This window comes from Mustela nivalis (genome assembly GCF_964662115.1).
Source record: "Mustela nivalis genome assembly, chromosome: 3".
Lineage (NCBI taxonomy): Eukaryota > Metazoa > Chordata > Mammalia > Carnivora > Mustelidae > Mustela > Mustela nivalis.
The window spans coordinates 79334262-79347131 of NC_139022.1; the positions used below are offsets into that span (position 1 = coordinate 79334262).

The window sequence follows — 12870 nt, forward strand, 5'->3', positions numbered from 1 at the left end:
GGAGTGGTCAACACTGGAGGTCCTGGAGGGTCCTGCAGCTGGAGGAGCATGGAATCTCCTCGCCCTCCTCTCATACCTCACTTCTGCATCTCTTCCATCTGGTTCTTCCTGGCTCTTTCTATATCTTCTTATAAAAAGTTGGTAAATGTAAATAAATATTCCCTTGAGTTCTATGAGCCAACCAAATGATCAAACTCAAGTAAGGGTCATGAGAACTCCAATTTATGGCCAGTGGGTCAGAAGTGCAGGTGATAACCTAACTTGTGTTTGGCATCTGCAATGGGGATAATCTTGTGGGAACTGAGCTCTTAGCCTGTGGCATCTGATGCTGTCACCAGGCAAATAGTGTTAGAACGGAGTTAAATTGAAGGACATTCAGCTGGTGTTTGCTGTGAATTATAGAAAATTAAGAAAACCCCCCACATCTCATGGCCAGAAGTATAATATTCAGAAATACTATTCTTTCAATAGAAAAATAGAGCTTTCCTTTACAAAAAGTGCTTATAGCTTTTTTTGGTTTCATTTTTTAAGCATAGGAAAGTGCTATTCAGTATGTATAATTTTAATCTTGAACTTTCCTGCCTCTCTAGGAAAAAATTTAGGGTAGCATATAAAAAACAAACAAAAAAAATAATATAATAGGAATAAAAGAGAGTAAATCAGAATGAGAAGGAACAAAGCAAATAGCCAGACCATGCAGATTTAGCAGAGAGAGGCCTCCTCCCTGCATAACGGAGAGTGAAATGTGAAGAATTACCTATTTTTATGACATGAAAGGAAGGGACAGAGCAACTTCTCAGAAGGGGGCCCTAGAGCTTCCTGCATATTGGGGGGGCAGCCTCTGCACAGAGGGAAGTGTGCACTGTAATGCATGGTATCCTGTCCTCCTTGGGGTTTTCACAGTAAAGGCAAATGTAGCCCCCAGTAAAAGTCAAAGGCATAACATAAAAAGTAAAATCTACAACGTGTTTGACAAATGTAGATTTCAACTGTCATAGCGCTTAGACTATACCTTACATTATGTTCCCCAAATAGAATAATTTTGATTGGGATTTTTGATTTTTGTTTTTAACAAAAATCAGCATGGAGCCCAATGTGGGGCTTGAACTCACCACCCTGAGATCAAGACCTGGGCTCAGATCAAGAGTTGGATGCTCAACCAACTTAGCCACCCTGGTGCTGCTGACTGGGATTTGATAGGAGCTGGCTGTTAACTGGCTCCCTAGGTTACTTTTTTTTTATTTTAGCTCAGGGCCTGGGATCAGAGTGTCTTATTCTGATCATTAAGGAGACTCCAGAAACTGGGCTAAGAGTTGGCAGTGCTAAAGTTCTGATATGAAATATCACCACCTCTAGTCAGAATTCCTGGTGAGATATATTCTTTTCTGCTTTTATGGGGAGAAGAGGCCACAGGATGCCTGCACTCAGCACCACTGGGGTTTTCCTCTAAGAGCTAAGCCAGAGATCCATGGAGACTCCTTCTGTGGCCCAGGGGAGCATGGCAGACACAGGAGAGCAAGTTTTTGCCTATAACAGAAGAGATGGGACTGGATCTCCCACTAGGGCTCTGGCAGAAATGCTCTGGAGGACCAGTTAGCTCTCCATCACTGAGGAAACTGACTTCCTGCATGTTATCTACTCACATCTGTGAAAGAGTTACAGAATGTCCACCAGCATATTTGTGGCTGCAGTATGCCTTGTGGACATCCAAGTCGCTGCCCCAGCTGCTGAGCTCAGAAATTCATCCCCACGTTTTGCTGCTCTAATAACAGAACATGTTAGGAGTACTACTGCTGGCCAGTTCCTGGGACACACGGGACTTGCTGGAAACAGATGCTGTCACCTTCTACCTGCAGCGGCTCTATCCCCCCATCGTCTTGCCAAACCCCCCTGAGACTGCCAGAGGAGGTGGGGGGCAGTCCCCCCTACGGTCCTTCCTCACTCCTTCCCTGGGGTCCAGGCTTCCCTGTAGCATGCCCAGACTTCTCCTCCATCCCCATTTTCACTCACACAGCCACGTCTCCTACTAAAATCTGTACACGTTTAGTTCTGTCCTATCCTCTGCTTCTTAGAGCAGACAAATAGCAAACAAACACAAATAGCAATTTCTGTTTTTAACTAAGAAATTCTGTCATTGGAATTATATCAAATTTTAACAACAGAATTACAGCATGCCCATGTTTCTCATTGGAGGAAACTGCCCAAATTGTTGTTTTTTGTTTTTTACGTCAGATTTTGCCATAGAAGAATATTCATCCTTTCATTCATTCTGGTAGAGGGATAAGCAGCTGATTCATCTAAAATAGTATCAAACTCTTACATGGATAAGAAAAAGGTATCTGGCTATGCCATAGCCTTGTTTAACATTAAGGGGCTTATTTATTTTATTAAAAATTTTTTAAAGATTTTGACAGAGAGAGACAGTGAGAAAAGGAACACAATCAGGCAGAGTGGGAAGCCTACTTCCTGCCAAGCAGGGAGCCCAATGCTGGGTTCCATGCAGGGTTTGAATCATGACCTGAGCTGAAGGCAGACGTTTAACGACTGAGCCACCCAGGTGCCCCCTTTAAGGGGTTTATTTTAAATGTATAGTTTAATCCACATCTGGGCCCTATTTGCAGGAAGAAAGTTGATAAAATAATGCTCACTGGATACTGCATTGTCTTAATCTTTCCTTTCCTTCTCTTTCTCCCTTCCTTCCCTCCTTTCCTTTTCTTTTTTTCCTTTCCTTTCCTTTTCTTTCCTTCCTTCCTTCCTTTCTTTCTTTTTGGCAGCACCCTCATCCCAAGGCCTGTGGCATCTACCCCCGGAGCTTGCTCACAAAAGAGAGTTAATGTTTGTTGAATGAATAAAGGAGATGCTGTATTTGGAGGATATGGTTCCTTTCAGAGCCTAAATACTCAGCAGGAGGTTACTGAGGGCCTAGTAGAACATTTGATAAGCACACATCTGTCAGAGTTTGAGATGTGCTGTGGGAGATGGGTATATAGTTCCTATAGCATTCCTATAAGCTCAGTAATAGATGTTATTGAAAATTCTCATCCCAAATGTTCCTGCATAGTCTTAGAAAAAATCCCTCCTGCATTTCCAAGTTCAGAAAATACTGACCCCATACTTCAGCAGAGAGGGTTTCCATGGTGACAAAGTATACACAAAATAAAAGAGGGCAAAGGCCATTGGTCTACTCATGTCAAATGGAAAAACAGGGCTTTTATTATTTTAATTATTCAGCTGCTACAGCTTGACCCCAAAACTCTAACTTTTTGTCCATTCTTTGATATAAGATGCAAAGTCTTTATCTCCACATTGGGACTGATGCATAACTTTGTTCTAATAGCAATCGTTGTTGTTGTTGTTATAACTGGAAATGTGTTGTGCTTTCCCAAGACATTTGGGCCTTGACCTTCCCAGGAAGGTCAAGAGATATGGTGTAGAGACTTCTCTGTGGCTGCTTAATACAGAGCTCATGCAGACACTTACAAAGGAAAGTAAGAGTCCTCTCAGGACTGATTAGCTAGTGAAAATGTGGTCCAAGAGCTGAAAATGTGGTCCAAACCCTTTCCCTCACTACTTCAGTATGGGCTACTCATACCGTCAGCCAATAAACCAAGTAAATGTCTTCACTAGTTTCACTGCCCAATTACTTATTCCTACTAGCAACTACATTCCCTGACATTTTCTTTCTAAAATGTATGAGTGAAAACTATGACCTCATAAACCACGTTTTTTTTTTTTTTTTTTTTGACTTTCACGTCCTTTGGGAAATGACAGTTCGGCTTATTTTTCTATGACTTCTCAGGGGCCCCAAGGAGCTTTCAACATACCTGCGGTCTGTGGGGTACAGTTCCACAGTGACCACATCCAGAGAGTTCCAGGCCGAGATGGTCAATCCGTTATACAGACACAGCACGCCTACCATCATGGACTCACTGCTGCCCAACCAGAGGAAGAAACAACTGATCCCCGAAAGTACCATGGAGCCACCTGCCAACGATGAAGACAAAAGGGTGCCATGTTTCCTGCCATCTTAGAAAGAATAATCCTTGGGTCCTTGTCATCTCTCAGCAAACCTGAATCCCACGGGGAGGCTGTGGTCTGGACTCCAACAGCTCAGGTACAGGTAGGCTCACCTGTATAAAGGTTTGCCTCTCCAACTGCCTTCTGAACACAGCAAACAGGAAATGCATATCGTCAATTACTCAGCTACTTAAGTGGAAGAATATACATCAGTCACACATAATTAGTTCTTCAGTCTGTTAATTCACGGTAGCTGCTCAAATGAAATGTAATTAGGCATAATTTTTGCTGAGATTTAGTCCTAATGAAGGGTCTTAAGGGATTTCGCCTCATCTCTGTGGGATGCAAATCCCTTAGGGGGCAGGGAGTACAGTGGGAACCAGGCTCCCCAGAGACGGCAAGGGCAGCTCTTTTATTTTACATAAAATCAAGCACATACCTAGCATCGTTAAGCGCCCGATCCTGTCCATCAGGAGAGCAGACACGATGTTCCCTGGCAACACTGCCAATGTCCCCAGGAAGTTGACAAAATAAATCCAGTAGGCACTATAGTCATCATCGAAGGTAATCTGGCATCCCGTCTTGTTGTGAGAAAATGAGCAGTTTTGAAATTCGCTATCAATGAATTTATATGGCTCAAAATCTGTGGACACAAAAACATTCATCAGGCTCTTGACACTTGTGCCCCAGTCGAAGAAAGCCAGTCAAGAATTCAGAAAAAGAAACATGGTATTGTAAACTTGAGGGCTTCAGGTCCTGGCCAACACACAGGGGCTGCTCTAGAACCTCACATTACAAAGTAGCTGAATGAAGGATAGGTTTGTTGAATAAAAGAATATATTAGAGTCTAGTTATCCTCTGATTTTTTTCTGGTTGGCCATTGCTAATTATATTACTTGCTTACTCCTTTATAATGTTACTTTGTTCTAATTATCATGTTACATAAGTACTATTATTATAGAACTGATAGCTTCCATACTACAACTACAAAAACAAGTTGTTTCAAAATGTAGATGAATCAGCCTTATCATTGCTATTTTATGGGACTCTGAGTTAAAGAGAAGGAACAGCCTTTTGTTGGACCCATAAGGTTGAATGTAGAAGTTGAGGTCAAAGTGGAGGAACACACAAAGGAATAAGAGTTGCCCTTACTGGAACGTCACTGGCATTCACTGTTTTTTTTTTTTTTTCCTGGAGCTTGGATCTATCCAAGGAGAGGTGCAAAGGAATGGTGGGCTCCGCTAAAAGTCAATGGGAATCAAAACCGTTATTGTCTCTTACTGATCAAAACGTGCCTAAAAAGCTGGCTTCTGAGGTTGAATGGATTAGAAGGCAGTTAAAGCACTGTTTAAAAAAAACCTGATTCCACTCTCACTGGGAGTTGGGCAGAGCTGCTTCCTGTCTGAACACCAAGAAGGCAGCACTGGCCCAAGGTAGCGCTATATTCCTCCCTGTGCTGGGCTGTTATTTTGGACTCATAGGACAGACACACCGGAGTGCAGGGGTGGGAAAGCATGGGCTCGGCAATCAGATGAAACTGGTCTCAAATGTTAGCTGTTACTAGATCTACAAATGTGGCCAAATTACTTTTTCCAAGTCTCCACTATTTTCTCATGAAATGAGATAATGAATGTCTAATGATGGAAAGTAGGAACCAGCCTATGGTAGGTGCTCAATCAGTACCCTCCCCCCACCAAACTCTTCTTTTCCCCGGGGGGGTTTTCCAAACTCCATTACCAGGATTGGACAAAAAACTATCTGATTAAACATAGCCATGCATAGTCCATCTCTGTTTGCTGCAGTTGAGGCATTATCACTTAAGTAGATATCAAATTTTGAAGCCAGGATTATAAACAAACAAACTGAGGGGCGGTTCTTTTCTTCCCTGAGGGGAAGCCAGCTTTTTAGGCACATTTTGATCAGTAAGAGACAATAACGGTTTTGATTCCCATTGACTTTTAGCGGAGCCCACCATTCCTGGGTGGCTCAGTCAGTTAAGGGTCTGCCTTTGGCTCAGATCATGATCCCCGGGTCCTGGGATCGAGTCCTGCATCAGACTTCCTGCTTAGCAGGGAGTCTGTTTCTCCCTCTGCCCCTCCACCCACCTGTGTGCTCTTTCTCTCTCAAATAAATAAATAAAATCTTTTTAAAAAATTACTCAAAGGTATTTTTTCTTTTTAAGACAGAGAAATCGTGCACACATGTGAGCAGAGTGGGTGGGTGTGGGGCAGAGGGAGAGAGACAGAATCTTAAGCAGGCCTCATACTCAGTGCAGAGTCTGACATCTCCTGACCCTGGGACCTCCTGATCCTGACCCTGGGCTCATGATCTGAGCTGATATCAAGAGCCAGGTGCTCAACCTACTGAGGCACCCAGGCACCTCAAGGATTTTTATTTTTTTAACTTGGAACTTCAGCAAGTCCTATTTGCATTAAATCTGACAGAGAGAAATAATAAAAGCTTAACCATGATCCAATCTGATTAAGGAAACCCATTCCTTTATACTTTAATATCTACTTTCCCCACATTACCACAGGGGTATCAGGTTTTTGCCAAGAACTGGGCCATTTGAAGAGGCCCCAGGCAGCGCAAAGGAGCACACCTACCTGTGTTGTCAAAAACAGTGTCAATAAATGTGCAGTTCCTGAAGTAGGTGTTGACTGAAGTCACATCCTCAAAGACGCAGGCCTTAAAAAGTGAGTCTTTGAAAGTTACAGATTTGAACTTCATCCCTAGAAATCTGCCCAAAACACACACACAAAAATTCTTATCAATGACTGTGTCCATCAGGGTTCAAAGTAAAGTCAAATGGATTTAGAGATCTGATGCCCCACTGTGGACTCTCCATAAAGACATTAGTCTCTGGATCTTCTAGGTTCTTAACTGCCCACCCCCCTTCTTCACGCGGCCTGTCCTTTGGCTATCTCCTGGCTCACCTATATTATTTCCCAGCAGAAGAGATGGCATTCAGGAAAACTTCATTTAGCTTTTGCAATGTTGGTAAAAGATTTTGTAGGGTATGTTAACGAACGTAGAGAGTTTGAAGACTAACAGAGGCTACCGATTTCTTATTTTTCAATCCTATCCTCTTGCTCTTGATCATATGTCTTTATTTGAAAATTCTCTATTTGAGGTTAATGGCTTTAACTTAATGTGCTCCCGTGCTCACTTTTGACAGAAGTCTGTTTCCTAAGCTAAAAATTCAAGGCTTCTTCATTTTCCGGTAGGGATTTCTGGTAGAGAACAATGAGAATTGGTCTTCATTTACATGAGGAATGATTGATTCAGGGCTGGTAGAAAGGAAGAAACTCATAGGTCACCCTCATTTCCATAAATAAGTTTCTTGTCAAAGCCAACTGGTATTCCTTGAACCAAGCAGAGTGATGAGAGCTCTGCTTGTTTTTTGGGAAAGTGTAGAATGATGAAACCTGCTCAGATACCTTTTTGAATGCTGCAAGGGGTGGGGGGTTCTAGATGGTGAAGATAATCACAGTCATGATGATCCTAACATCTTAAAAAGAGTCTATGACCAGATCTGTCTGTGTTGATAAGGCCTCCCAGAAGACATGGGTCGATAATCATCATTGTGTCTCGGTAAGTTATTAAGAGATCATCAATCGATACTTAGCCAGGCACTGAGAGGAGAATGCTTGTTCAACTGGAGAATAAGTTATTACACCAAATACCACTCGGGGCAGAAAGGGTCTGAGCCTCCCAGGCAAGCAAGCTGACTGACTTAAAAGCTATACCCTCTTCAGTACTTCCAAAATTGTTTTCACCTTAATGCCTGATGATATCTGTCGGCTCAAAATGCTGTGGCCTAACACAACACCTTCTTAAAAAGTAATCTCATTTCAACCTCTACTCCAGGGGTCAAGAGTAAATCCACCTAAGCCATACATTTAGCCATTAAAGAAGGGTAAATAATGGCACTATTTTTTTTTTTTTTTCAAGAGAGGGAGAGTGAGCAGGGAAGGGGCAGAAGGAGAGAGAGAGGGAGGGAGAGAGAATCCGAAATTAGCTCCACACTGAGGGCAGAGCATGACTCGGGACTTGATCTCACAACCCTGAGATCAGGACCTGAGCAGAAATCAAGAGTCAGACCCTTAACTAACTGAGCCACCCAGATGTCCCAATAAGGGCACATTTTAAGAATATTATCAACTTTCTGAACTAGAAGTGAATTTAGAAAGGGAAAACAGTTTCAGGTTTTTTATGAATGGATAATATATACACAGAGTTCACAAGGTACAAAATTGAAAACACTGAAAAAGGATAAAATAAGTATTTTCCCAGCTAACCTTAAGCCTCCCAGTTCTTTTGCCAGTGTGGCCAGTTTCTTATATGCTCTTAGGAGCATTCTTTTTATGGAGTGCTAGCAAATAAGACACTATTCTATACTGTTCGTTTTGTTTGGTGACAGTCTACCCCAGAGGCTATTCCAGATCAGTACCATGGCATTAAGAAGAGATGCCATTTTATGGTATTGAACAGGAAAGTTCTTTGTAAAAAATGAATTAGCTAGTGGCATTTCTTATTTCCCTGAAAGACAAACAAGAAAATCAATAAAAATTCTATTGCCTTCTAAAATAAATATATATGTTTTACAGGAATTTTAATACTATTAAAATGGCTAATAATTATCTTGCTAGTGTAAAAAACTGGTGGTGGTGACCAAAGAGTTGGCTTAGAACTTTAACCAGCATCATTTAAAATAGGTCAGAGACACAAACATATCAGACATGTCTAATGGAGTAACAACACTTTTAAAAATCAATGAAGTAAATTTTTACCCTGCCATTACAAAGGTTTCCATGGAAAGACAAGCGCAGGCTTGGGTTGGGATTTTATGTGGGAGAGTGAAGGTGATCCTACATGGCCTGCATGAGGATTAAGCCCTGTGTGGAATTGCCAATTTAAACAATTATCTCCTGCTTCATAATTCTCCCTTTCATCATGTAAACCCTAAGTATCCTACAGAATTCTTTCTCATCCTTCCAAAGTGGTTTTGTCTGGGAAAACTTGGTCCAGTTCTTAAAAATTTTTACTTTTACCATATCTGCCTTTGGGACAATTTCCTAAGAACAATGTTCAAGCCATCAGGAGCACACACCAGCCATTATTTACCTAGACAACAACTAACAGAAACAAATGACCTCATCTATTCCTTTCCCCCTATGAAAGAATGTACTGGAACCACCTTCCTAAGCCAGTTCTCTGTGCATACCAAGAGGCATTCCAGAGTCCATCTTCAAAAAAAGTCCTTTGCTAACTCATTCTGTATTTTCAAAGCCCTGAACTTTGGGGAATCATTTCTGTTCTTTAAGGGAAAGTCTTACTGGTACAATGTAACATCACTTCCAGATTCAGCCTAGTGGAGAAGGAAGGGCTTCTGAAAGTGGTCCCCCTTCTCAAGGGTAAGAGACAGGCATCATGTTACACTACGGAATTCTTCTCTGAATTAAGTAGCACCATCAACCATCTTATTGCCTTGTACTCCTCCCTCTTCTCTCTCATGACTCATTTCTGTTACTTTCCAGGGTCTCTCTAAATTTTCTTTTCATACCAGTTAATTCCGCTACTTCACAAATGTGAAGCAGCAGTTTCAGAAGCAGTTTTAAGTCAAGGACTGATACACATATACCTTTTTTTTTTTTTTTTTTTTTTAAAGCCTGTTTGGAAGTGTTTAAATTCAGTCTGAAAATGACTAATGTACAAACTAAGAAAAACAAACAAGCAAACAGCGGTGCATGCTTCCATGCAGCAAAGACTAGGAAGAAAGACTTTTTTTCAGAACAGATAGCAGATTAAGTTATTTCAAAGTTTCTGGACCTGCCATTGTCGTACTCTGCTCCCAGGTGCAACTGATTTGCCATTGTAAAGTTAACACTGAAATTTGAAAATTTTTCTCTCTCGATCTTTTCAATGGGCAACATGTTCGACTGCAGATGTTTGATGACATCAGGGAACCACACAGATAATCCATAGTACCTGCAAAAACAAAGACACAGGAGTTTGTACGGGTGCTGGCATACCCGTGGCAGTGACCAACCCCTGCCAAGTGACAATTTCAGAGAGGCAGGGGTTCCTGGAGAAGCACTTGTGGTTCTGATCCGCTCCCTGCAACAGAAGGAATCATGGAGCAGCCATCTTCTCACCATGCATCGGCCCGCAAACATCATGCCAGAGAGCCAGCCAGCCTGGGAAGCCCCACAGATAGGAGGAGTTCTGCACTCTGCTTTTGGACAGGGACCTCCATGCTATACCAACACAGGGCTTCCTGACCCTGATGCTCTTCTCATCAGCCTAGGCCTCACTGAGGAACCCCATCTCCTAATCTGCTGGTGCAAACTCCTGGGGTCCCCAAACTCTGAGTACCATTAAAGAATGACCTCTTTACTCATGGGGACTATTTCTGGGTTCTACACTACTGTGATACAGTGACCTCAAGGGCAGAGATCCATTTCTCAAGTGGTTCAAGGCTGGGAGAAGGGTCATTCGGGTTATTATCTGAAAATCCAGGTTATTTCCACTTGCTGCTATACTCTCTTAGGTATGATTCTAGCAGGGCACAGCTCAGGCACTTCTCTGTGCTCTTTAGTACAGCAGCCACTAACCACATATGGCAACCGCGCAGTTGATATGTGGCTAGTGCAATTGCTGGTTCATCGGGCAGCTTTTTTTTTTTTTAATGTTTTGAGGAAGCTCTGTACTATTTTCCAGAGTGGTTACACCAGCTTGCCTTCCCACCAACAGTGCGGGAGGGTCGCCTTTCTGTGTGTCCTCTCCAACATCTGTTGTTTCTTATGCTGATTTTAGCCATTCTGACAGATGTGAGGTGATATCCCATTGTAGTCTTGATCTGTATGTCCCTCATCAGCTGTGACAGTACATTTCATATGTCTGTTGGCCATCCCTAGGTCTTCTTTGCAAAAATGTCTATGATCCAACAATTGGGTATTTAACCAGAGAATACAAAAATATTCATTTAAAGGATACATATACCCTGAACATCCATCACCCTGCTCTCTACTCATATACTCAGGACAAAAATCTTTGAAAATGGCAACAATGAGGGAAGCAAGTTGGCCTGGAGCATACATCCTCACGACATGGAGGAGTTTCACCTAATTTTTCATTTACTCAGTGAACATTTACTGAATATCCACCAAATGTAGGCACTCTTTAACATTTTAGGAACATTACAAGGAATCTATAAAGCTTACCATGTGGTCAGCAATAAATAACAAAATATCAGCAAACCAGATATTACCACCTAAATCTCCACATCAAGAGAACTTTTGACTACATGCCTTTGTACCTAGCTGGGTGTTTAGTACATAGTAGGCACTTTTCAGCCTTGTCTACCTTCATTGATTAATGTGTCTCTTAGAACTTGAGTGGGAGTTACTTTACATAATCTGAAGCATCCCTCTTAATTTGGAAATAAGGAAATAAAACTTGGTATAGTATCTCCAAGTCACAGAGCAGAGGGAGATGTTGGGTCTTCTGATCCACACTTTCCCTGTCTGTCCCATTGCTACCCCTCATGGCACTATGAAAGATTGACTGTCTTTGATCACTTGCCTGTTTGCATTTAGGGAGGTTTGCAGATAGAACCTACAGCATTGACGCTGGGCTCTACTAGGGCATTAAGAGCCAACAGACCTGAAAGTATAGGGTATTATCTAATTGTCTCTTATAAATAGTAAATTGTGCAAAATAGAGTTGGATACAAATATTCTAAAGCTATTAGCTAATAAAATTCTGATATTTTCTTTCTATCTCTTTTCTTAGAACACATAAATGGAGACTTGATTCATTAATTACTTATTGAGCACTTACTATGTTCCAGGGGCATACAGGAGTGAACAAGACAGTTTTAAAATCCCTGTTCTCACAGAGCTTCCACAGAGGGGGAGACAGAGCTTTACTCTCTAGAGAATAAAGAACTTTTCTGAATATTAGAAGACAGAAGGTGCTCTGGGGGAATAATAAGGCTGAGAAGGGGGCAGGGAGTGCTGAAGGGCTGCCATTAAGTAAATGCTTAAGGAAGGTGAGCCTGGGAAGGTGACATCCAAGACAAGTCTCAGAAGAGGTGAGGAAATGAGCTGGGCAATGTCTGGGCAGCAGTGCCAAGGCAGTCCCATGAGATGGGAACGTTCTGGCATGTTCATGGAAAAGCAAGAAGGTTGCTGGGGTTGGTGGCGAGCAAAGGAGAGGAAGGTGGAGAAGCCAAGGGGAGCAAATCACCCATGGTCTCATAAGACTTTCCAAGAACTATTGGTTTTGCCACCCAGCATTATGACAAAATAAAGTAAGTCATTTATAAAAACTGTCAGGGCCAGCAAGCCTAAACTGGAAAAAAAAAAAAAAAATCCTTCCTAACATACTAACAGCATCAAAGAGTGTAAGAAAGGAGAGCCATGGGACTGGGAGTTACCGTGTGGAAATATAAAGATTTCACTCACCAAGAGCTGAAATATTACTTACCCAAAGGAGAGGGTGAACCAAACTATTGTAAGCTTTATTGTATTTTCCCTGACAGGGTAGTTGAAACATCTCATGAAAGTCAACCAGATCTGTAAAATATTAAACAGTTAGTTTTCTTATGCGGTTATGCAGTGAACCCACTCCCAATCGCCTTCACCAGTTATTAAAACACTGACTTTTCTTTGAGCCAGATTCGTTGGAACTTCCAGTGTCAAGGCTGGAGGCTCTAGGAAACCAAATCCTGCAAGTTTCACTTTTTTAGCTTCCAGAAAGCCAATGGACAAAGTAACTTAAAACTTGAGTGTGTCCCAGCCTTGCCAAGACTCCTTGTCTAGCACTTCCCTTCCCAAAGATGGAATG

General features: G+C 42.0%; 1 protein-coding gene across 1 annotated transcript in view; it reads right to left on the reverse strand.

Annotated features, from left to right (window-relative positions):
- The window catches only part of SV2C (synaptic vesicle glycoprotein 2C), a 220724-nt gene that overhangs the window by 28343 nt on the left and 179511 nt on the right, over positions 1-12870 (reverse strand). Inside the window, exons 8-12 of the mRNA XM_082724783.1 lie at positions 12511-12599; positions 9850-10008; positions 6624-6757; positions 4457-4660; positions 3825-3984 (exon numbers count right to left, since the gene is read on the reverse strand). Coding sequence (XP_082580909.1) covers positions 3825-3984; positions 4457-4660; positions 6624-6757; positions 9850-10008; positions 12511-12599 — 746 coding nt within the window. The remainder of the gene's footprint in view (positions 1-3824; positions 3985-4456; positions 4661-6623; positions 6758-9849; positions 10009-12510; positions 12600-12870) is intronic.